General features: G+C 36.3%; 1 protein-coding gene across 3 annotated transcripts in view; it reads right to left on the bottom strand.

Moving 5' to 3' along the window:
• LOC123565048 (high-affinity choline transporter 1-like) overlaps positions 1-27,618 on the bottom strand; it is a 121,126-nt gene that overhangs the window by 20,606 nt on the left and 72,902 nt on the right. For all 3 annotated transcript variants that reach the window (XM_045359049.2, XM_045359048.2, XM_053537634.1), the window contains 2 exons: positions 22,888-23,095; positions 888-995 (listed from right to left, as the gene is read on the bottom strand). In XM_045359049.2, coding sequence (XP_045214984.1) covers positions 888-995; positions 22,888-23,062 — 283 coding nt within the window. In that variant the 5' untranslated portion in view covers positions 23,063-23,095. The remainder of the gene's footprint in view (positions 1-887; positions 996-22,887; positions 23,096-27,618) is intronic.

The following is a 27,618-nucleotide window of genomic DNA, read 5'->3' as shown; positions in this document are numbered from 1 at the left end:
TGGCCGATGTTAGAGTTTAGGACCTTTGACCTACGGAACTGGGTCTTGCGCGCGACACATCGTCTTACTGTGTCACACATTCATGCGTAGTTATTTTAAAATCCATGCATGAATGACAAAGATATGGACCGGACACACCCATCAATGCACTATCATGAAAAATGACCTTTAACGTCTAAGTGTGACCTTGACCTTTGAGCTACGGACCTGGGTCTTGCGTGCGACACGTCGTCTTACTGTGGTACACATTCATGCCAAGTTATTTGAAAATCCATCCATGGATGACAAAGATATGGACCGGACACGCCCATCAATGCACTATCTTTTAACGTCTAAGTGTGACCTTGACCTTTGAGCTACGGACCTGGGTCTTGCGTGCGACACGTCGTCTTACTGTGGTACATATTCATGCCAAGTTATTTGAAAATCCATCCATGGATGACAAAGATATGGACCAGACACGCCCATCAATGCACTATCTTTTAACGTCAAAGTGTGACCTTGATCTTTGAGCTACGGACCTGGGTCTTGCACGCGACAAGTCATCTTACTGTGGTACACATTCATGCCAAGTTATTTGAAAATCCATCCATCGATGACAAAGATATGGACCAGACACGCCCATCAATGCACTATCCTTTAATGTCTAAGTGTGACCTTGATCTTTGAGCTACGGACCTGGGTCTTGCGCGCGACACGTTGTCTTACTGTGGTACACATTCATGCCAAGTTATTTGAAAATCCATCCATCGATGACAAAGATATGGACCGGACACGAAAATTGCGGACAGACTGACAGACCGACAGACTGACAGACCGACAGACGGTTCAAAAACTATATGCCTCCCTTCGGGGGAATAAAAAGTATGTAACATTTCTAGGTATACCTATTAACAGTGACACTGCATATCCAAATGGAGCCTGGCACCAGATTAACCCATCTCTGACAATATATTCTGCTGTTCCATTGATGAAACCTCCTCCTACCCATGTCGCTGAAATTTTAAAAAGAAAAATTTATATTTTAGAATATCATTTTATATTTTGGTCAAAGCAAAATTGTGAACGATATACAGAAACTTAAAAAAAATTAAACTGGAAACGCTTTAAACTGTAGAAGCAGAAATCTGAACTACTGGACTGGTCCATAAAATTTCTCCCTATTGAAAAATAATACCTTTTTTTATCACATGCTTGACGTCGCGGGAGTGTAATAAAGCCATTAAATAAAAATGATAATACACTAGTGTAATAAAGCTTTGACGTCGACGTCATTTATAGTATAGGTGACGTCGGTCAAATTGTCTTGTTTATATAGTAAAAGAAAGTCAATTTTTTGATGTTTCGACAAGGAAGTCTAATATGTGATAAAAAGAATATTACATTTGTGACTTTCCACATTGAATTTATTAAACTCATTGAATAAAATTGATAAAATGCTTGGCAGAGCCTTGCATTTTATTATTTTATTCAACTGGTTTAATAAATTCAATATGAAAAGACACTCATGTAATATCCTCTATATAGACTATATCTTTCAAAATTAAATTTTTCCATTGGTCCCAATACTGTTTGGTTTAGAGAAGTTGAAGTATTTTATGAAACCTCACTACAATGCTGTTGCTGTTGTTGCTATTTTTGTTCTGGTCTTATATGCCTGTCTAATTCACAGATTATGCAAATAACTCGATACAATGACCCTATTGGTACGCTTTTCATTTCTGTGACAACATCAGTTTCTACCTTGAAAGCAGTTTTTTAAGGACATCCCACCCACCCTCCAACTACAGTCTGCTGACAGACCTACTGCTGGTGCCCAGCCCAGAACAGTGCTGGAGAACTATTCTCAGACTGTCAGATGTGTCCAAGCTTTATCATAATGACTCACAAGAACATTCCAGGAGTTTAATTTCATATCCTGTATGAAATCAGCTCACTTCAGTTTCAGATGTGATATGAACATTCATTTTTTGCCCTGTCACAGTGACATACACTTTTGACAGAATGTCCAAATTTGAACAAAAGAAAACCAGTTTGCAGTAACAATCTCCAAGGGAAGTTAATTAATTTCTGTATAGCTGGTTCTATTAAAGATGTGTTTCAGTAAATTACAGGGCACTGAGAGACTAAGGGATAGACATTCAGACAGACAAAATAATCTAATATACTAACATTTTGATGGAATGTATATCTGTATCTTACATACAAAAATAACAAGAAAAAACTGGTGTAATGAATGTTGTTTTATTTCAGAATTAAACAAGGGCTGTCAGATGAGACAGTGCACTTACAGCCTTGGAGACTGCTGAAGCAACTAAGACTTGCCTTGCTCAATTTTTCTGCCTCATTGCCTCAGTTAATTTTCTGCCTCAATTGCATAATTTTCTTTTTCTAAAAAACAGTATTAACAGTACTTTTATGCAAAAGTAATGCAGCAGAATGCATTATTTCTTGTCTTCTTCTAAATTTTTCTCCTGAGCTCAAACAGATAAGAGGAAGACAGCCCATTCAACACTTACTGTCATTGGTGCAAATGGCCAAAACGAATGCCTCTGGTATTGGAATAACTAAAGAAGCACAAAACAATGTCCATCCTCATTTGCATCTCGCTACAGCCCTGACATTTTGATGTTGGATTGTGAAACAGGGCATATCTGAGAAAATTATTAATACTACAACAGGGTAAATAAAACATTGCATGAGTGAAAGTTCTGAAATGTAAAAATTAGTTCAAATAAGTGAAGAAAATGAATGAGTATACCAGGTGCCCCATCTTAGTAAATTCCAGAGAAACAATCACACATGGTCCTTGTCATTTCTGATGCAAGTATGACAGATGAATGTGCTTATCAAATAGAAATTCTAAGCATAAAAGGAGCATTATTTATACATTACTGGATCTGGAAATATACATGATGTGGGTAATGTTATAGGATTGAATCAAATTTGTTAGTTATAACAGAGATAGTGCGACAGTGGTCATAATTCATGAAAATTGGTGCAAGAGTTATAGCCCTTGTGACATATGAAGTGGTTGATGATGAGAAATAACTATGTTAAGTTCGAATCAAGTAGTAATAAAGTGAAAGCGCATTAAAACTTTTAACCAAGCTACGTGGATACAGGCTAGTAGGATATCTCTCTAGTCACGCTAAAACTGTGCCTCTCATGACAAGCTACAAAATGTGAAGAAAAACAATTTGGGAATGTATAACATCTCTCATCAAAGGCCAGATGTGTTTTCCCACTTGATATTTTTCTAAAGTATAATAAATGAAGGGTATAAGCATTAATAATAGCAAGAGGGCCATGATGGCCCTATATCGCTCACCTGAGTTTAATTGCTTTCTTGAAAAAAAATCTTTGCTAAAGCTAAACAAGTAACCCCATGGGGTGGGGTCAATTTGACCCCGGAGGAGATTTGAACAAATTTTGTAGAAGTCTACTAGGCAATGCTACATGTCAAATATCTAAGATCTAGGCCTTCTGGCTTATTTTTAGAAATTTTTTGAAGATTTTCCTATGTAAAATCAAGTGACCCCGAGGGTCATGATTTGAACAAATTTGTAGAGGTCCACTAGGCAATGCTTCACACCAAATATCTAAGCTCTAGGGCTTCTGGTTTTTGAGAAGAAGATTTTTAAAGTTTTTCCTTTTGGTTGCCATGGCAACCAGAATTCTATGTGGAATTCAATTCTTTGAATAATTTTTAAAGAAGACCATCCAAGGAACATCCCTGTGAAGTTTCATCAAAATTGGCCTGTTGGTTTAGGAGGAGATGTTGTTTAAAGGAAAGTGTGGATGGACGACGGACGGACGTACAATGGACGGAAGGACGGACAGACGGACGGTGAGTGATCACAATACCTCACCCTGAGCACTTTGTGCTCAGGTGAGCTGATAATAATAATAATAATAAAATAATAATAATAATAACAAGGCAGTCTGAAAGACAGCTTAATCCCCTGCCACTGCTATGGATAGTAAAAGGGTAAACTTTTGATTTTAGCTGTGACCTTGACCTTGAACTGACATGGCTGACTCATGAATTCTGCACATCATCTTGATGAGGTGATCATTTGACCAAAGTTTCATGAAAATCCTTCAAGGGGTTTAGGAGATACAGAGTGGACACCAAATGAAAGGCTCAAACCTTGCTGAAACCTTTGACCTTCAGTTGTGACCTTAACCTTGAGTTGACATGGCTGACTCATGAGTTCTTGATGAGGTGATCATTTGACCCAAGTTTGATGAAAATCCTTCAAGGGGTTAAGGAGATACAGAGTGGACACCAAATGAAAGGCTCAAACCTTCAACCCTTAGTTGTGACCTTGACCTTGAGCTGGCATGGTTGACTCATAATGTCTGCACATCGTTCTGATGAGGTAATCATTTGACCCAAGTTTTATAAAATTCCTTCAAGGGGTTTAGGAGATATAGAGCAGACACGAAATGGAAGACTCAAACCTTTGACCTTCAGTTGTGACCTTGACCTTGAGCCGACATGGCTGACTCATAAGTTCTGCACATCGCCTTGATGAGGTGATAGTTTGACCCAAGTTTGATGAAAATCCTTCATGGGGTTTAGGAGATATAGAGCGGACACAAAATGGAAGGCTCAAACCTTTGACCCTAAGTTGTGACCTTGACCTTGAGCCGACATGACTGACTCATGAGTTCTGCACATCGTCTTGATGAGGTGATCATTTGACCCAAGTTTTATAAAATTCCTTCAAGGGGTTTAAGAGATATAGAGTGGACATAAAACGGAAGGCTCAAACCTTTGACCTCGAGTTGTGACCTTGACCTTGAGCCGGCATGGCTGACTCATGAGTTCTGCACATCGTCTTGATGAGGTGATCATTTGACCCAAGTTTTATAAAATTCCTTCAAGGGGTTTAGGAGATATAGAGCGGACACAAAATGGAAGGCTCAAACTTTTGACCTTGAGTTGTGACCTTGACCTTGAACCAACAAGGCTGACTCATGGGTTCTGCACATCGTCTTGATGAGGTGATCATTTGACCCAAGTTTCATGAAAATCCTTCAAGGGGTTTAGGAGATATGGACCGGACACGATTTTGTTACGGACGGAAGGACGGACGGACAGATGGACGGACGGACGCAGACCATTCCTATAATCCCTCCGCCACGGCGGGGGATTAATAACTTTATTTAAAGAGGCAACACAATTGGGCAAGCCCAGTCTTCCTTGTAAGCCTCTGGCAAATGTACATATATACAGTTACAAAACAGCGATAATGATCATAAATAAAAACAACAGTTATGCAAAATATATAAGCAGTGAGTTTAACATTGGTGTAAAGGCACAAATCTAAGACAATTAATAGATAGAATATGCCAGTAAAATCTTAAGTAACAACATTATGACTTTTGTACTTCAACAGAAGCGACATGGTATACTATTTGCATTTAAAAAAACATACAGCTGTAGAGTTTTGAACCACCAATTTAGATAGCTACTTTTAAATGTCTACAAGTTTCCAGATGATTAGAGGGAGAGAGTTCCAAAGTTTTTTAGCCTCAGTATGCCAAGGACTTTCTGCAAAATTCAAGTCTTGGTTTTTGAACTGAAAGTAGTCCTCGTTCATATGATCTTAATGATTTATTTGTGGTATTAATAAAAATATTTTCCATATACAGTCAATTGACCTGTGAACAAAGACCACTCTTCGGAACAAGCAAAAGTGGTCTTTTTTCACAGGTGGTCTTTATTTGGGGAGAAGGGTCACTTCTCAGTTAGCCATTATCATGCTGATAAAAAGTATTTTTACAGTTTCTTGCTTTCTTTATGTTCTATGTATTAATTCGGCCAGTGCAAACTTGCAAATTTTCAATCAAGCAGTAATTATTATGTTTGCTGTCAAGCGAGTCGTGAAAATTTGGCAGATTTCAAATATTTTCATGCCGAAAAGGTCCAGCTTGGTGGTCCAGCTTGGTGGTTATTGGGGGGCAAATATGACTCTTGGGAATGAATTAGGCTGGTCGCTGGTCGTGGTCGCCAGGTGGTTGTTGTCGACAGGTGGTTGCTATTCACGGGTGGTCGCTAGCACAAGTTTGACTGTAATCTGGAAGAAGATTGTTGAGGGATTTATATACTAAATTTAAATTGCTTGAGTTCTCCCTTGTGCTCTGAAGCCATCAATGCTTGAGGAAGATGTAGTTCACTGCAAATTAACAGCCACTGCATTCACTCTACAGAGACTGATCGTATTTTTAATCCACATTTTATAACTAGTCTAAAGCCACCAAAAGTAATAAAATCAGAAAAGCTCTCTGAAAATTCCCAGCTCAATTTTATTTTTACAAGAACTGAATCAAATGAATTATCCTTTAAAGTTTATCTGGCACATTATTTAAAATTAAGTTAATTTGAAGAGCTACAAATTAAACTGGGAAGACTTGATTGAAAAGGTTACTCAGAAGTTGTTGGTAGTTCCTGCAATTTGTTCTAACCCTTTTTAAAAAGAAGTTCATTAAAATCAAACAATTTTTTCAATTAATTTGAGGAAACTGAGAAATCAGAACTTTATCTAGAAACAAAGCTGATGAAAATAAATCTTGCATATTAATGCCGCAGAGTAAGAAATTTAATCCAAAGTATTGCCAACAACTGCAGTACATGGTAGAGATAGACCCTAAAATTTTTAATGGTAGTAATACATTAAATAAGGTCTAGAAATTGATTTCCAAGTCCTTGAAATAACCAAAAATGATTTTACAAATGTGAAGTTTATGATAGTTTTGTTAATATCAATAACAGAAGTTTTAATTTTTAATTTAAAGTTGTGATCCACAAAGAATGACAACTCTTGCCTTGGGCTAATACTTATAATCAGAGATATCTATTAGTTTACTTCCCTTGCAATTACACAATTGAGTGGAAAATGAAAACTGTTTTATACACAATATCATACTTTTTTGCACAACAAAAACATTTAGGATTTATTCTTTTGTGTTTGATTTACCCCTCAAAACATGGTTCCTATGATTCTGTCAACTTACATATGGTAAAAAATTAACTTTTAACAAGCCAATAATAAAATGAAGTACCAGTAAGTAAATAATAGTGAAGATAATACAGTTTTGCTTGTACCAAAATGTCACAATAAAAGCACTTTTGTAATACAGAACACCTGGTAGGATTAGAAAAGGTGCAATTATATTGATCTCTATTTCCTATGCCTATACATGGTATGCAATCAGCGAGGCATAATATGTTCTCCATGATGATTTGATAAACAACATTGTGTCTGAAATCATTCGTCCTCCACCTCTGATTTATGTGTGGAAGTTGGCAGTTACTTGCGGAGAACAGGTTTGTACTGGTACAGAATCCATGCACACTGGTTAGGTTAATTGCCTGCTGTTAGACAATTGAAATACTGTTGTAAAATGGCGTTAAACTCAAAACAAATAAACAAAGTAAGGGTGATCAAACTCGTGACCCTATGATTTATAGATCTACACCCTCCTTATTGAGCGAAGCTGGAGAGCTTGAAACCACCCTTAATTTAAGTCCTAGGATCACAGCTGTTATCAAGACAACAAAATCATCCTTGAGGTCATTGCAATAAAATCTTCTCAGAGGTCATGGCTGGAATCACAACTTAGGCCAAGATAACAAAATCCTTCTTGAGAACATGGGCTAGAATAGCTACTTGGGCTATTACAACTAAATCATCTTGGAGGTCACAAGTTGGAATCACAACTGTGGCCAAAACAACAAAATCATGCTTGGTATCATAGGCTGGAATCACATCTGCTGCCAAGACAAGAGAGTCATGCTTGATGTCACATGATGGAATCAAAACTCTACTGAAGATAACAAAATCATCTTTGAGGTCATGGGCTGGAATCACAACTGCAGCAAGACAATACGATGATCCTTCTGCTTATGGGCTGGAATCACAACTGCAGCAAGAAAATACGATGATCCTTCTGCTTATGGGCTGGAATCACAACTGCAGCAAGAAAATACAATGATCCTTCTGCTTATGGGCTGGAATCACAACTGCAGCAAGACAATACAATGATCCTTCTGCTTATGGACTGGAATCACAACTGCAGCAAGAAAATACTCTGATCCTTCTGCTTATGAGTTGGAATCACAACTGCAGCGAGACAATACAATGATCCTTCTGCTTATGGGCTGGAATCACAACTGCAGCGAGACAATACAATGATCCTTCTGCTTATGGGCTGGAATCACAACTGCAGGAGACAATACAATGATCCTTCTGCTTATGGGCTGGAATCACAACTGCAGCGAGACAACACAATGATCCTTCTGCTTATGGACTGGAATCACAACTGCAGCGAGACAACACAATGATCCTTCTGCTTATGGACTGGAATCACAACTGCAGCGAGACAATACAATGATCCTTCTGCTTATGAGCTGGAAACACAACTGCAGCAAGACAATACAACGATCCTTCTGCTTATGAGCTGGAAACACAACTGCAGCAAGACAATACAACGATCCTTCTGCTTATGAGCTGGAAACACAACTGCAGCAAGACAATACAACGATCCTTCTGCTTATGAGCTGGAAACACAACTGCAGCGAGAAAATACAACAATCCTTCTGCTTATGGGCTCGAATCACAACTGCAGCGAGACAATACAAGGATCCTTCTGCTTATGGACTGGAATCACAAGCGCAGCGAGACAATACAATGATCCTTCTGCTTATGTGCTGGAAACACAACTGCAGCAAGACAATACAATGATCCTTCTGCTTATGAGCTGGAAACACAACTGCAGCAAGAAAATACAATGATCCTTCTGCTTATGGGCTGGAAACACAACTGCAGCAAGAAAATACAATGATCCTTCTGCTTATGGGCTGGAATCACAACTGCAGCGAGACAATACAATGATCCTTCTGCTTATGGACTGGAATCACAACTGCAGCGAGACAATACAATGATACTTCTGCTTATGAGCTGGAAGCACAACTGCAGCAAGACAATAAAATGATCCTTCTGCTTATGAGCTGGAAACACATAATTATGCCGTCCATGATGGGTTGTCCTATTTTCAGTCGAGTGATCACTATGACTTTGACCTTTGACCTATTAACCCTCAAAACAATAGGAGTTATCTACTTCATAAGTCCAATAATCCTCTCAAGTTTGAAAGTTCTGCATCAAGTGGTTCTCAAGTTATTGAGTGGAAACAGTTTTCAAGGTTTAGGCCCCTGTGACCTTGACCTTTAACTTAATGGCCCAAAAAATGATAACGGTCATCCATTTTAATAGCCTGATCATGTTATCAAGTTTGAATGTTCCGAGTCAAGTGGTTTCTCAAGTCAGTGAGCAGAAACCGTTCGCTCTACTGCCAGACACACTAGCCAACCAACTAAAATGACTGCATGTGTAAAGCAATATCCCCTGTTTCTTTGAAGAAGGACATAACAAAATTATCCTTGAGGTCATGAGCTGGAATCATAACTGTGGCAAAGGCTTAAAAATCATCTTCAAGACTTGTTGGCTGGAATCACAACTGACATCCTCTTACATATGACGTCAGTAATAGATTTCACAGGAACACAGGAATCTAATTTAGGAGTGATTTAGATTTTCACAATATTTCAAAGCTTCAATCTCAAGAACGACCCTAAACATAGCAGTCGAAGCTAATCTCAGCTGCATTTTAAAGACTGTAATGAGGATGATTTATACTTTATTATCAGCAAATATGGTGCTTAAGCGGAAGAAAATCTTTGTTATTCTTGAATAACTGACAAAAAAAACTGGAATCGGGACTTTATACATATCCTGTGTCACACAATGTAACGTGAGAAAAGTTGAAGAGCGAGTATTTAACTGCGTCATAAAATGTTCAAAACTGTTTGTGAAAATAAGCAACTTTGTCAGTTTTGAATGAGAGAAAGTACAAGTGAATAAAGGAGATGCAAACTCAAACATTCTATTACTAAAATATTAAGCTCTGCTCAAAAGAGATGTTAAAATATGAAGACGTAAGAAAAACCTTATACAAGACGGCCACAATGACCCTGAGTTGCTCACCTAACCTGGATACAGGGACTTAACTCTGAACATCCTAAAATTTAATGAATCAAGGACCATACCTCCACTGACAATCACCAAACTGTTACATGCTGATATATGCACAACTTAGGCTGGGCAATGATCACTTTTATGAAGTTTGGTGTAATAACTTCTGGTTGTACTGGAAAAAATTGTGCAAATAAGGTCAACTATAGTAAATTTAGGACCATAACTCCACTGAAAAATCATTGAACCAGAACATGCCTATAATATGCATAATTTACTTGGTTCTGATCACTCCTGTAACATTAGGTAGAAATCAACCAAATAATATAAGAGAAGGGGGCAAAACGTCATAAAATTTCAGTAATCAAGGGCCATTACTCCACTGAAAGTCTCTGAACCAGAACATAGCAAAGACATGCAAAACTAAGCTTGGCAATGATCACTTCTGTGAAGTTTGGTGTAAATTCACCTGATCGTGTTGGAGGAGTTGCATGGACAAACTCTGTGACATACAGACAGACTGACAGCACTAATTCAATATATCTCCCCCATTAAAAGTTTTCCAAAATGTTTCAACTGAAATTGTATTCCTCAATTTTTTAACTACTGAAATATCGTTAATGTCTTCAACAACTTCAAGTAATATCAGAAAACAGAAATGTGAGTCCTGTGACAGCATTTTCACGCTTGAAAGGAAATATGACCCTACACACTTCTTTCTCCTTTAAGGCTTAGAATTACAATTTGAGAAACAAAACTCAAACAACACCAAATCATAGAAAGAAAGAGTTGTTTGACATGAAAATGAACAGCATGTAAAACATGTATATTACTTTACGAAACAAGTGTCAGTATACTGACATAAACATTGAATTCTGGAAAAGGACTGCCTAAAGGGGCCCCCACTTCCGGACAGTCATTTAACGCCTTTAAAAACTCACCATTTTCAAAGAACTGTTATACATCTTCATTTTGATGCATTTGCAATAGCGTGTGAGTGGTGAAATTTCGCACAACAAGGTGGAACACAGTTTTCAGCAATTGTTTATCTTTATTTCTTTACAAATGGCATTCATTTTCAAAGAGAGACAACTTTTTCCAAATATTTTAAGTACAAATGGCATTCATTTTTAAAGGGAGACAACTTTTTCTGAATATTTTAAGTATCCATCAAGAAAAAGTTGTCTCCCTTTGAAAATGAATGCCCTTTGTAAAGAAATAAAGATAAACATTGCTGAAAACTGTGTTCCACCTTGTTATGTGAAATTTTACCGCTCGCAAGCTATTGCAAATGCATCAAAGCGAACATGTGTAACAGTTCTTTGAAAATGGTGAGATTTTAAAGGCGTTTGACTCTCAGGAAGTGGGGGCCCCTTTAGGCAGTCCTTTTCCGGAATTCAATGTTGATATCAGTATACTGACACTTGTTTCATAAAGTAATATATATATTTTACATGCTGTTCAATTTTCATGTTAAACAACTCTTGCTTTCTATGATTTGGTGTTGTTTGAGTTTTGTTTCTCAAAGCGTAATTCTAAGCCTTAATGATTACATGGTCTTGAAAACGTGAAAATTTGTTCTAAGTCATTTGAGTATCTTTCTAAAAGTTACAGACCAGAAAAGATAAATGACATAAAATGCACGACCTTTTAGTGTGATCTTGACCTCTTATATCTAACAGTCTAAGTCTTGCACTTGAAGCATCCTATTATTATGGTAAATGTTTGTGTTAAATTATTTGAATATTTAATGCAAATAAGAATATTAAGTTCAATTATTGACTTTAAATTGTGACCCTGACGTTTGAGGCAGGGGTCTAGATCTTACACCTGGCACATCATCCAGTAATGGTGAATATTTGTCCCACGTTATATATATATTCATCCATTTATACAAAAGTTAAAAACTCAAAATAGTTGACTTGTAAGGGTGACCTTGACATTTAGCTTGGGGTCTACTGGTAAGTCCTGCATGCAACACATTGTCAAATTATATTGAATGCTTGTGCCTAGTTACTTGTATATACATCCATTCATACAAAATTTATAAAACAGACAGAAGAAATGATTTTTTTTTCACTTCTAAGTGTCACCTTGACCTTTAAGGTAGGTGTATGGGTCTTAAACTGTCATGCTCAATGTTTGTATCAAGATATTTGAATATCCATGCATGCATAAAAAAGTTATAAAGCGGACAACAAAAATGACCTTAATCTCTGACCTCTAAGTGTGACCTTTATCACTAAGGCTGACGTACGTGTCTTGAACGAAACAATTGTCATCTTATTACAGAGAATGTTTGTACCAAGCTATATCAATAGCCATGCATGCATAAAACAGCTATAGAGCAGACAAGACAGATGACCATAAATCTTTAACCTCTTAATGTGACCTTGATCTTTGAGCTAGGGGTATGGATTTGCATAAAACATGTTGTCTTGTTATGGTGGTTTATTTGTGCCAAGTTATTTCAAAATCCAACAATGCACAACAAAGTTATCAGCCAGATAAGATTAAACACATATCAGACGCACACACGGTCAGGGTTAAACAATCATGAAGTCAAATGGTCTGATAAAAGTAAGAAAAAGTCATTGATATGCTCCTCTTGGATATTTCTAAATCTAGCATCAGACTCCTTAGCAAAAGATGTTCAACAGAAATCCATTAATTCTCATTAATGTCTGCAAGATTTTAACAACTGAAATTTTATAGCACTTATCTTAGGCCTGTGAAACAGAATTCCTAGCTTGACTGTGAGATTTCAAGTTTGGAACTAATATTATGTCAAGTTAGGTATAGCGCCAATAGTAATGTAGCTATATTTGCTGTTATAGAAACATGGAGGCTTTGGTGCTATTTTTTGTCTAAGTAATGATAATAATTAATAAAATTTTGCTAAGTTAGTATCTCCTGTATGTTCTCATTCTGTTTCTTTTAGCTTCTGGCAACATCCTTGATTCACAAAACTCTTTAATGTAACCTCCATGATTTTTACTTTTATAAAAATACTGTGCCTTGTAAATTATGAGATTTTCTTTGTACTTCCTATTTTAAATGAAGAAGGGTTTAACCCTTATCATGCTGTTCATGGCTGACACTGCCTTTGTAACCCATGCATATCATGATCATGCAGTCTAATCAAGATCTGCATTGTTCACCATTCAGTCAGTATCTTTTTGGTAAGCACAGTTAAGCAGTTAATGGTATTGTCCAAATTTAAAGATGGACAAGCTCATTATAGAAATTTAGCAGGGTAAGGGTTTAATTTGGAATTATGATTTCTGACTTTTCTTGTTTTGTAAACTGAAAGAGTTGATTAGAAACTGATGTCATATTATGTTTTTATGATTTTGAATTTTTTTAAAATGAAAATTTTTATATTAAAAAAATCTCTCACGAATTTTATTTGTAAAAGATCAAAATAAGTGTGCATTAACGTAAGACAAGATCACAATCCAAATGAAACATAAGATTCAATATAATACCCCTCGTCACAGAAGACGGGATCAAACGCTAATTTCTAAAATTGGTTAAGCTTTGTGTCTGATTGTATCTTAACCATTAAGGAACAATTTGAACAATAGCGATCAATAAGAAAGTTAATATTTGAAATATCCTGGCTGCGTTTTATATCAATATTCCCATAAATAGCGAGCATTCATCATTCGGTACAATACGCCAATTTTGCAATTTCGGCTTATTGATCACCGCCTTCAGCTGGGCCCACTCGTTAATTTCCCAACGGCTAAAATACTATCGAAATCACTTCCAAGTTACTAAACGTCTATTTCAGTAAATTAATGCAAGAATAGGATTGGACAGACAATATTCCCAAAGAAACAATGTAACAACTGATAGAATGTTCAAACAAATATGAACAAGATGATAATTGGTGTAAATCCAGGCTAAGAAAAGACGAGAATTGGCAAAATGAGAAGCTGTGTACACATTTACATAATGCAATCTCCCAGAATTCCATTGCAGATGCGATTAAGAATTAAAACCCTTCGATACATTCTGAACTAACAAGAGAAATGAATTATTTTATGTTTTTTTTGCCATCCATATTTCAACCCCAGAATTTGAGACGCACTGTGATTTCTTGTAATTTAGTATCAACGTCACTGCAGAGACACTGCAGAATGAAGCAGACAGTTTGACATTACAGATTTGTTTTCTATTTTTGGGTACATGCAATTTAAGTGATTCACATAATAGTATGTCAGGGAACATTTATTGAGACCTCTGTCGTAATATGAAAAGACAAAAAATAATGTACAGAATTTTTTCGAACGATTCCTTGGGGAAAATACACTGTAAAATGCCCAAAAGATAATGGTCAGGCGGGAGTTTTTGCTGCTAGCAAAACATGTTTCCCTGTCATTAGTAAAAATGTAAAAAGGTAGCGGCTGAAATGAAGGGTAGTTTTAAATAACAAGAGCTGTAGGAAGGCAGCGTGCTTGGTTTTCAAAAATATTTTCCAATATATGATTATTATTATTATATAAGTGCGGGAAATGTAAAAAAATTGGGGTAGTTGGAGAGAATTGGTGTTAGGTGGAGTGAGGTAGTAATGGAAAGGGGGTAAGTGGCAATTTAGTGTGGGAAATGTAAGGATTGGGGTAAATCGATGAGGCAGTGGGTGTATGAGGGAATCTAATAACAATATAAGTTATAGTTTGATTTTCACGTTTAAGAGTTCAATTTATAGACTTGTCTGCCGATTAGGGAAATCAGAAATTTTTTACCTTGCCTTATTTTGGTAAGAACCAATATTGTACTAAATAATAGACCATTCCATTATTAAAAGTACAAAAATATCGCTGACCTCAAAACCGGAATGTAAAAAAATATATATTTTATTTGGGGATGGGAGAGGAGGGGGTATAATAGGAATGTAATATGTGGAAAGGAGAGTAGAAGTATGGGTAGGGGCTAGAAAAGGGGGTAAGAGGTATACTATGAAACAGGGCTTCGGAAATTTGCTGGTTTGTCGGTTTTGGGCCGATTTTTGACTTTTCTGACAGATTCATGAAGTGAAAAAACGAAAAAAATCAGTCCCGTAAAAATGGAGAAAAGTATAAATTTCGGTCTGATATCTCAATACACCATCAACTGCCAAGCAGGAAATTGTTGGTCGCATCCTCAGATAATCAATAAACATGTCAAACGGTCTGATTGTTACTTTGATAATCGGTCCGTATTTAGCACGTGACGCAATCAGTGCTCACGCGGCACATCCTTTAATGTTTGCAGACAGCCGACTGCAATGTATTAAACATTTTTGACTGGTTTCCAAATATGTCTGACTGCAGGGTTCTCGCCAGGCTATTATCGCCTGTCGCGTGCGACATGCCTTCAGACTCTGAGTTGTATATTCGACATCCCTTATTTCCCCCCGTCATCCCTTATTGCCGAAGCGACATGTCATAAAATCATCCCAATAAGCACCCCGATTAATCTGACAGTGTATTCGAAAAGCTTCCACGTGCTTACCCGATAGTTTAGGTAAAGCGATGCCAGTTAAGATAACCGATAAACCAATGACAGCTTCCTATGTGTGGAACGTGTGACGTAAATTTCATCGTAGCTCCGCCTTTAAATCCTTTGACAGGCGGTATCTTGTGATGTGTACATGAAAGTGACTTCGCAAGTTATAAGATTATACATGTCATTAGATATAATGACAGATGATTAAACAATTATCGTTCGAATATTTTTCGCAATCAAGGAAAGACAATGTAAGGAATAAAGTCAAAAATTGTTCAACACGGTAAAATGCTTTTGAACAATTATCGCCGTAATATTAATGTTTTTCACATGTGTTTTCTCGGGCGGAATATCGAAAAGACTATGCAAGAATTATTGTTTTCTGTCGTCACTTTCAAAATAGAACTTGTAGAGAAAGTTTGAAATACCCTCCGTGCATTATTTCATCACGAACGGACACTCTGGTAGAACCACCAACCTTCCGTAAGCCAGCTGGATGGCTTCCTCACATGAAGAATTCAACGCCCTGAGTGAGGCTCAAACCCACATCGATGAGGGGCAAGTGATTTGAAGCCAGCAACCTTAACCACTTGGCCACGGAGGCCTCGGTCACAATTTCAGAATCCACCCAGCCACGCCAAATGGCCAAAGGAAATCGGGCATTGATCCAAAATGGAAACCAGCGTTTCCCTGGATGAGTCTCAGATTGTGTTGTTTTACATGTATGTACAACAAACAGTTGACATTTTCAAAATCTTAAAATGGATAAGTTTTCTGCAAATAAACTCTACAGGAATAGAAGACATAAACTTTAAAGTACAAATAGATCTGTGTGTAGTGCTAAAATGTGTTGTTTTATGTACAATAAATAGTAAATGAACATTTTTAGCAACTTAAAATTGATGAACTTTTGTTATTCAGCAAATAAACTCAAATAAACTCCATAGGATTTTTCTGACCCAATATCTTTTCTTGTTGTACATGTGAATGATGCTTATTAATCACTGAAAATACCACTATGTTTTTCAATCTGAAATGCACCAGAATGCACCAAAATGAGTTGTAGTAACACAAAATTTTCTGGGGTGACCCCCCATGCAGGAGGAGACACCTTCTCGCACCCACCCCTTTGCTCGTCAAAAAAAAATCCTGCAACATGCCTTCAGAAAATCCTGGCTAGAACCCTGGACTGGATCCAAATCATTTCGACGGGGATCCACTTCTTTTATTTAGAATCTGACGGATGGTTTATTTCAAAAGGCTATGTTTGATCACGGTAAAAAACAAATGGTCACTGCATTTAATCAAAGAGCTATAATTGTACATTATAGGTCTTTGATTTAATGAGACATCACACGGAAAACCGATCAAAATATTTTTTATAATTACTTGATTTGAAAAAATTACAAGATTTATTTGTTGGGGCTCCAGTTGAAACAAGTGCAGAAAATCGTCTTTGCAACCTGACTGTGCAAAAAAGAAAAAGAAAAAAAAATGGACTGGCAAACACGAATGATAAAGAAAACCGGAGTGGCGCTGTTTATCAAATTGGTCTTTTAAAAAACGTTTCAAAATGAAATTTTGTTTACATCAGAAGAGAACATATAACTTTATAAAATGAAGTTGCTTATTGAAGTACAACATAAGTGAAATGAAATATCCGTGGCCAACATGCGTGACCTTTTAGTACTATACATGCGGGAAATTCGATCTCAGCGTTCATATAACGTACACATTCGGTCCGCGGCAGAGTATTCTTAAAATACTGAGACTGTTTAGCAGAGAATATGTGTTGTGTAATTCACTTTGACGCATTGTATTTTATAGAATTCCGTCAAAGAATGAGGAAACATCACAAAGTATCTGCCGTGTATATGGTACCGGTCACGTGCGTTGGCTTTTAGACTAGTTACGCACACGGTGTCAATGCCTCAGTAATTTATCCTTACAAGTATTTTCTCGGAAAAAAATCGAAATTTAAACAAAGTAACGATCACACATAACATTGAATAACTGTCTTCATTGTATGGAAACACACGGTGACCGGTAACTCAGTTCTAATGCATGACATGCTCATTTCTTTACTCTATCACGTTTTACAAAATATGTAATATTGGGAATGCGGTGGGTAGGGTAGCGCCGATGTCAGGATTTTCGTTTCGGACCGATTGTGTTATCAAAATTTCAGAAGCCCTGCTATGAAATATTAAGAAATAAATGTGAAACTGAAAAGCATGACATATACCTAAACTATTACGTAATCAGATCCCAGTGACCTTGACCTTTGAGGTATTAGACCCTAAACCAAAAGATGTCTGACCCTTACTAAGATCCATCCTTATGTGAAGTTTGATGATTATAGGAACAGCAGTTAAGATGACATAGTGAAATTGAAAAGCTTACCATAAAACTTTAATCACTACTACATTTGACCCGAGTGACCTAGACTTAGGATATACGGACTCTTAACACACTATCTACCCCTGACTGAGACCAACGCTTATGTGAAGTTTGATGATAACAGAGGCAATAGTTAAGACAATATAATGAATGCTGAGAAGCTCGCCATAAAATGTCAACCTGAATGCAATGGTGAAGGTTTGATTGATTTAAACATATTTTATTCCTTCCTTTATTTTATGACAACATATACAATGTACATACACAGAACATATACAAAACATTCTAAGAAAGGTAAAAGTTCAAATAACATTAGTAGTTTGGTCTGTTTAATGGTGAAGGCAAGCCAACACCAGGGTAAATACAACAGCCCTTCTACTTTCTCTGTCAATAAGTACAAATCAAAAATATATTCAGTTATAAGAAAACTATCAAGTTCTAGAAATTCTTGTTATTTACATAATCAACTAGGCTACTATATCACCAAGAACCCCAAGAAAACTTTTCCATACCAGGAAACAACACTACAATTTACCTGTCAATGTGTGCAGCCCTATTATCAACTGGAGACTTAATCAATCAGTAATTGTTTATGATGTATCACTGATACAGTATAAATCTTAAATCGTATTTATTTCTTTTCTTGTTTCAAATTAGAACAGAACAGAACAGAACAGAAGTTTATTTTTGCTCTAAGGCCACCGGCCCATGCAAACATATTTACAAAACAACAAAATACAAGGCATATGCACATTCATGTACAGGGTAAAAGAAAATGACATATACAAAGTAACAGAAACTGACAAATATCATACACAAAGTAACAGAAACTGACATATATCATATACAAAGTAACAGAAACTGACATATATCATGTATAAATAATATATTAAAGTTTTAGTAACTAAACATTAGACTTTCGTTTCTCAAAAGCATAATATAAGAAAGTAGCAATGGACCTTATCAAAGTTTCATTTTTTGTTGACATCAGAATATTAAATTTGTTATGCGTTGGACTACAGTAGTATTTTTTAGGTAAATACATCATTCTTAATTCCGAGTAAAATTCACAACAAAGTAAAAAATGGAACTCATCTTCTTTAATATTCTTATCACATTTACTACACAATCTATTTTCTATTTCTATTTTTCTATGTCAACCAGTTTCAATCTCAAGATCGTGAGAACCTATTCTAAAATTTGTGTACATAAACCTAAATTTTTTGATGTCTAATATATCTAAATACTTTTCATATGAGAAATCTTCTTTGAACATCATATAAAACGACAATTTTTTATTTGAACTAACTGATACACGCCATTCTTGTAGGTAAATATCTTTTAATCTATTTATAAATGTTAATAAAAAGTGTTTTTCTGAATCAACTGATTGGTTTTCCCAAACATATCCAAAACCATGTTTTTGCAGATTATCTCTTACAGCAGATACCCAGTTTTTGTGGCCACTTATATCATCATTATACATCATTAGATAACACATCTTAACTAATCTACTGTTTGGCATTTTTAAAATTTTTAACCAATATTTTATACATCGTTTACATGATTCAATATACAAAGGATATCTGCCACAATCACCAAGTACCGTAGCATTAGATGAATTTTGCCTAGAACACATAAAACGTTTGCAGGCATAATACTGGACACGCTCAAGTTCTTCAAATTTATTTATACCCTAAATTTCGGCTCCATAAAGTAACTGAGGGCATATTTTAGTGTCAAACAGTTTGAAAAATACTGTTTTCTTTAACTGGCCGCAATCATATAAAGACTTTAAAATTGATACAAGAACTCTCTTTCCTTTAATACATAAGTCATGCACCATACTGCTCATAGAAAGTTGTCTTGTAAAAGTTAAGCCAACATAACTAAAAGCATTTACAACCTCAAGAAATTTGTTTTTATACATCTATTTTTCATTTTTAGCAAGTGCACCACCATTTTTAAAAACAACAATTTTTGTTTTATTTTCATTCACTTTAAGTTTGTATGTGTCACAGAAATTAGATAAAATATTCAATTGCTTTTGCAAACCAGTAACAGTATCAGATAATAGGGCAATATCATCTGCAAACATCAATGATAAAAGCTGTAACTCAAATGGATGTAAATGAACTCCTCGTACATCACTTGCATCTAAGACGTGCTGTAATTCATCAATATAAAAAGAGAAGAGAATCGGACTGGCCAAACATCCTTGTTTTAGTCCAATTGAACTTATTATATAATCACTTCGTACATTATTACATTTTATACAAGTTTTTACTGATATATACATACTTTGCAGAGCTCTATAGAGGTTACCACTTACACCACCATTTCTAAGTACATTCCAAAGAATATTTCTATTTATGGTATCAAAACATTTTTGAAAGTCAATGAAGGCAACAAACAGTTTTTGTCTTTTGTTTTTAACAATCCTATCTATTACAGATTTCAATATAAAGGCACTGTCGACTGTTGAGTACCCAGCCTTAAAGCCAGTCTGGTTCTCTGAAATTTTTCTATATATTTGTGCAAAGAAATTTAAACGTGTTACCAAAATACCACAGTATATTTTACCTAAAAAGTTCTGTAAACATATACCCCTGTAGTTATCTACATTATTTATATCACCTTTCTTATGAAGAGTAACTATAACTGATTCACACCAAGCATCTGGGAATTCTCCAGTTGCAAAAAGTCTGTTAAATAATTTCAAAAGTATATGAGCCGCGCCATGAGAAAACCAACATAGTGGGTATGCGACCAGCAAGGATCCAGACCAGCCTGCGCATCCGCGCAGTCTGGTCAGGATCCATGCTGTTCGCTTTCAAAGCCTATTACAATTAGAGAACCCGTTAGCGAACAGCATGGATCCTGACCAGACTGCGCGGATGCGCAGGCTGGTCTGGATCCTTGCTGGTCGCATACCCACTATGTTGGTTTTCTCATGGCACGGCTCATATGTATAAAACTGTTAATACCATAGATGAAAAATTCTGGGATAAGGCAGTATAAAGCAGTATCTGGGTTATTCCAAGGAACTTTTGAGTTTTTCTCTAAAATCTTCCCTGATTTAATATTTACAATTATAATATCAGACTGAGAATTGGGTATATTGCTCTGTGAAATTCTATTTGCTACCTTTATGGACTGAAAAGACAATTCACACTTTATAAACCTCTTTTTACACCTATATGACTATGTTAACTTCATATAATACTTTTCAGAAAAAACTGACTGGGGAAAAAACTGACCGTTACACCGGTATGATATGGTAATGTTAAGAATCTACAATTCTGAACTTAGAACGAAATGTTAACTTTATAACCTTTATAACCTTTTTTTTACTTACTTTATAACCTTCCTTTTTGGACAGGTATGACAATGTTAACTTAATTACCAAATAAAATTGTCAAACCTAAAACACACCTGTTATAGTGAACTTTCCAACTAGTAGACCTATCTTACACCCTGAAAACATACCTGTGACAGAACACTCCAACCAGAAAACCTATATTATGCCCTGAGAAAATACCTCTCATAGCAAACACTCCCTTAAGAAAACCTATATTAGTCCCTGAAAATATAACTGTCAAGGCAAACATTCCATCTAGAAGACCAAAATTACATCCTGAAAACATACCTGTCATAGAGAACACTCCAACTAGTAGACCTAAATTATGCCCTGAAAAGATAGCTGCCATAGAGAACACTCCAACTAGAAGACCAAAATTACGTCCTGAAAAGATACCTGTCATACTAGAACACTCCAACTAGTAGACCTATATTATGCCCTGAAAACATACCTGTCATAGAGAACACTCCAACTAGTAGACCTATATTATGCCCTGAAAACATAGCTGTCATAGAGAACACTCCAACTAGATGACCAAAATTACGTCCTGAAAACATACCTGTCATAGAGAACACTCCAACTAGTAGACCTATATTATGCCCTGAAAACATACCTGTCATAGAGAACGCTCCAACTAGTAGACCTATATTATGCCCTGAAAACATAGCTGTCATACAGAACACTCCAACTAGATAACCAAAATTACGTCCTGAAAACATACCTGTCATAGAGAACACTCCAACTAGTAGACCTATATTGTGCCCTGAAAACATACCTGTCATAGAGATCACTCCAACTAGAAGACCAAAATTACGTCCTGAAAACATACCTGTCATAGAGAACACTCCAACTAGTAGACCTATATTGTGCCCTGAAAACATAGCTGCCATAGAGAACACTCCAACTAGATGACCAAAATTACTTCCTGAAAACATACCTGTCATAGAGAACACTCCAACTAGTAGACCTATATTATGCCCTGAAAACATACCTGTCATAGAGATCACTCCAACTAGAAGACCAAAATTACGTCCTGAAAACATAGCTGTCATAGAGAACACTCCATAGAGACCAAAATTACATCTAACAGCTAAGAGAACACTCCACTAGATGACCAAAATTACTTCCTGAAAACATACCTGTCATAGAGAACACTCCAACTAGTAGACCTATATTATGCCCTGAAAACATACCTTTCTCTGTTAACACTCCAACTTATAAGCAGACCTATATTATGGCCTGAAAATATACTTGTCAAAATGAAGACTCCAACCAGTAGACCTATATCATGCCCTGAAAACATACCTGTCATAGCGAAAACATACCTGTCATAATGAATATCCATGTAGACCTATATTACACATTCAAAATGTACCTCTCATTGTGAACACCCCAACTAGAAGACATGTATTATGCCCTGAAAACATACTTGTCCTAAGTACAACCTACATTACCTCCTGAAAACATATCTGTAATAGTGAATGAACAATCCAACAAGTAGACCTATATTATGCCATGAAAACACACCTGTTTTAGCAAACACTCCAACTTAGAAGTAAACATATATCACGCCCTTTAAAAACATACCTGTCATAGTAAACACTCCAACTAGTAGACCTATATTACGCCCTGCCAGCATCACATTTTCAGAGTTTGCATCAGTGCCTGTCTGCTTTGCTTTTCTTCCTGCCCATAATCCAACCAGTAAGATCAGTAGATAAAACACAATAATGGCGATAAGTCCTGGTATATGAATTGCCATTGTGATCACTGGATGAACTTGTTAGTTAAATTCCTGAAAACAGAAAAAAGCTTTGACTATTCATTATATCCAACAACAGCAATGACTTCATGTCAGTGTTGCACTGTAGTTACTTTAAAGAAACTTGGTACATAGGTGCATATTAAACAAGAGGACCATGATGGTCCTGAATCGCTCACCTCTTCCCACATGACCCAGTTTTGAGTATGACGTCGTTTTTTCTATTATTGACCTATTGACCTAGTTTTCGAAGGTACGTGACCCTGTTTTGAACTTTATCTAGATATCATCAAGGTGAACATTCTCACTAATTTTCATGAAGATCTCATGAAAAATATGGCCTCTTGAGAGGTCATAAGATTTTTCTATTTTTATACCTACTGGCCTAGTTTTTGACCGCACGTGACCCAGTTTCGAAACTGACCTAGATATCATCAAGGTGAACATTCAGATCAATTTTAATGAAGACCCATTGAAAAATATGGCCTCTAGAGAGGTCAAACGATTTTTCTAATTTTAGACCTACTGACCTAGTTTTTGACCGCAGTTGACACAGTTTCAAACTTTACCTAGATATTATCAAGATGAATATTCAGACCAACTTTCATACAGATCCCATAAAAAGTATGGCCTCTAGAGAGGTCACAAGGTTTTTTTATTATTTGACCTACTGACCTAGTTTTGTACGGCACGTGACCCAGTTTCAAACTCGACCTAGATATCATCAAGGTGAACATTCTGACCAATTTTCATGAAGATCCATTCAAGGGTATGGCCTCTAGAGAGAGAGGTCACAATGTTTTTCTATTTCAAGACCTACTGACCTAGTTTTTGATCGCAGTTGACCCAGTTTCAAACTTGACCTATATATCATCAAGATAAACATTCAGACCAACTTTCATACAGATCCCATGAAAAATATGGCCTCATAGAGGGGTCACAACGTTTTTTCATTATTTGACCTACTGACCTACTTTTTGAATGCATTTGAACCACTTTCGAACTTGACCTAGATATCATCAAGATGAACATTCTGACCAATTTTTATGGAAATCCATTCACAAGTATGGCCTCTAGAGAGGTCACAAAGTTTTTCTATTTTTAGACCTACTGACCTAGTTTTTGACCGCATATGACCCTGTTTAGAACTTGACCTAGATATCATCAAGATGAACATTCAGACCAACTTTCATACAGATCCCACGAAAAATATGGCCTCGAGAGAGGTCACAAGGTTTTTCTATTATTTGACCTACTGACCTAGTTTTTGATGGCATGTGACCCACTTTCAAATTTGACCTACATATCATCAAGGTGAACATTCTGACCAATTTTCATGAAGATCTCATGAAATATATGGCCTCTAGAGAGGTCACAAGGTTTTTCTATTTTTAGACCTACTGACCTAATTTTTGAACGCACGTGACCCAGTTTCGAACTTGACCTAGATATCATCAAGATGAACATTCAGACCAACTTTCATACAGATCCCATGAAAAATATGGCCTTTAGAGAAAGGTCACAAGGTTTTTCTATTATTTGACCTACTGACCTAGTTTTTGAAGGCACGTGACCCAGTTTCGAACTTGACCTAGATATCATCAAGATGAAAGTTCTGACTAATTTTCATGAAGATCCCATGAAAAATATGACCTCTAGAGAGATCACAAGGATTTTCTATTATTTGACCTACTGACCTAGTTTTTGCTCGCAGTTGACCCAGTTTCGAACCTGACCAAGATATCATCAAGGTGAACATTCTGACCAATTTTCATGAAGATCCATTGAAAAGTATGGCCTCTAGAGAGGTCACAAAGTTTTTCTATTTTTAGACCTACTGACCTAGTTTTTATAGGCACGTGACCCAGTTTCGAACTTGACCTAAATATCATCAAGGTGAATATTCTGACCAACTTTCATAAAGATCCCATGAAAACTGTGACCTCTAGAGTGGTCACAAGCAAAAGTTTACGGACGGACGGACACACGGACGACGGGCGCTGCGCGATCACAAAAGCTCACCTTGTCACTTTGTGACAGGTGAGCTAAAAAAAGAAATCTTAAGCCTCTATGTAATCAAGGCTAACATCAGAATTCTAAACTATAGAACTTTTGATAGCAGAGCAAACATTTCTAAGTAAAGTTCTATAATATAGGTAAAAATATAGGAAAAACACACACATTTGGACTGACTTAGGTACTCTGTTATACAATTTGAAGTAATGTTGCTAAAAATATCAACAGGTTTCAGATAAAGGGGTACAGCATAGAAAACCAAACTGCTCTATACAATCAAGGTAACAGTTATGTAAACCAGAATTTTAATTTCTGATCAGTATTCTTAGTGTCATTGTAAGTGTTTACATGATGACAGGAACTGAAAGTTGTTACCTGAACACAGGAGCTGAGTGTGTTTACACGAAAATGGAAGTTGAATGTGTTTACACGAAGACAGAAACTGAAAGTGTTTTCATGAACACAGGAACTGAAAGTGTTTACATGAAGATGGGAATTAAGTGTTTACATAAACATGGGAATTGAAAGTGTTTACATGAATATGCAAATTCAAAGTGTTTACATGAAGATGGGAATTAAGTGTTTACATAAACATTGGAATTGAAAGTGTTTACATGAACATGCAAATTCAAAGTGTTCACCTGAACATGTTAATTCAAAGTGTTTACACAAACATGAGCCGTTTGCATGAAGATGGGAATTAAGTCTTTACATGGACATGTTTACATGGAATTAGAAGAGTTTTCATGAACATGGGAATTCAATGTGTTTACCTGAACATATTAATTCAAGCGTTTAATGAAGATGGGAATTAAGTGTTTACATAAACACGGGAATTGAAAATGTATGTATGAAGATGGGAATTTAAAGTGTTTTCATGAACATGTGAATTGAAAGTGTTTGCATGATGATGGGAATTAAGTATTTACATGAACATGGGAATTAAGTGTTGTGAAAAATTCTTTGCTTATTTTCTGAAATACTTTTTGTGACTTCACATAGAAAATGAACTTAAAAATGGAAAAAAATCGACTTGCATGAAACTTGTTCATTTCTTCTTCTTCTTCTTATTATTATTATACCAGATTTATATAGCGCCCTTTTCATGATCAATTTCACGTTAATTAAAGGCGCTTTAATTAGTTCAAATGCTGCCACACAGGGCGCATGATTCATCCTCTACTAGTACAGACACAGGGCAATCTGACCAGAGAGACAGAGTGAGACAAAGCCCCCACAGAGAGATCAGAAATCAGATACAGGCTTGTCCGGCTAACTTAGCCTAGCTCGTTGCGAATAGACAGCCTGGTTCTTTAACGTGCCCAGTGTATAGCACTGATACACGCAAGGAATGCCTGGGTTCCTGACCAGTACACCTCTAGTTGGGTGGGAAACACTGAAAAGCGTTTCTGAAAATTCCCGAGTAGCTGCCGGGGATCAAACCCCCACCTCACGATTGGAAGGCCAGTGTGCAAACCACTGAGATATCCATCTTATAATGTTTGATTGCTACTTGCTGGACAACAAATATATTTATATTTTTTACTCATATCATATGTTTGCCGCAATAGCCAAGTCAAGTCAATAAGGTGTGTACCTTTTAACACTTACCATTCATGCCAGACCAAGAATTCTGTTAATTTCATCCATTTAAATCAATCAGAAAGAACATCTTCTATTAAATTCATGTAAAATCAATTGCGTTATACCAATTAAGCTGAAATATCCTGTCAGACAAATATCATTACTGTAGAGAGCACTGGATATGGTGTTATTGAGCATGTTCGGTATTGCGCTCATTAGGGATTATAAAGATGTCATTTTTATACAGTTTTCTCGCTTAACGAGATCAATCAAGGCCTGATTAGGCTTCTAGGAAGCCTGCTATTGATTTACACCATGTCTATCACTTGTGTAAAATATCAATGATTTCCCATAACAATTAAGATAAGTTTTCCATAGCTCTGTGGTTAAGTTCAGTGGGTCGTCATGCACAAGGATGTGGGTTCAAATCACACTGTAGGCTGGACACTCCATATAATATTATCAATAGTCTATTGAATGTGACTTTAACTTTTTGCCTGCTAAATTTCTAAAATGGACTGGTCCATCATTCAATCTGGCCAGTACCATTTATCATTCATAGAGGTGTTTACTAACTGAGTAGCAAACAGTGCAGAACATGATCAGCCGAAAGTCTGTGCAGGCCGAGTTTGGTCTGCACTGGTTGCAAAGGCAGAATCACTTGCCGCCAGCATTCTGAAGGTTAAAGTACACCAAAGCGAAACTGAAACTAAACTGTAAAAAATTAGAAATGCAATATGATTAATGGGCCAATTTACATTAAGACTGAAATCAAACCAAAAAGTAAAATGAAACTGTAACAAAAACATGCACAAATTGAAATCCTAGTTAAGTTACAAAATTTGGATTGAAAAGATGCAAAAGGTTAGCTTTTTCCACAAGTTGATTGATTAATGCTTTTTCTTCCAGAGATTTAAATACAAATTTGGGGTATATGTGAAAGCCCTTGCCAATTC

This window comes from Mercenaria mercenaria, chromosome 2 (genome assembly GCF_021730395.1).
Source record: "Mercenaria mercenaria strain notata chromosome 2, MADL_Memer_1, whole genome shotgun sequence".
Classification (NCBI taxonomy): domain Eukaryota; kingdom Metazoa; phylum Mollusca; class Bivalvia; order Venerida; family Veneridae; genus Mercenaria; species Mercenaria mercenaria.
The sequence above is the reverse complement of the archived record's forward strand: the minus strand, read 5'-3'. Positions and strand labels throughout refer to the sequence as shown.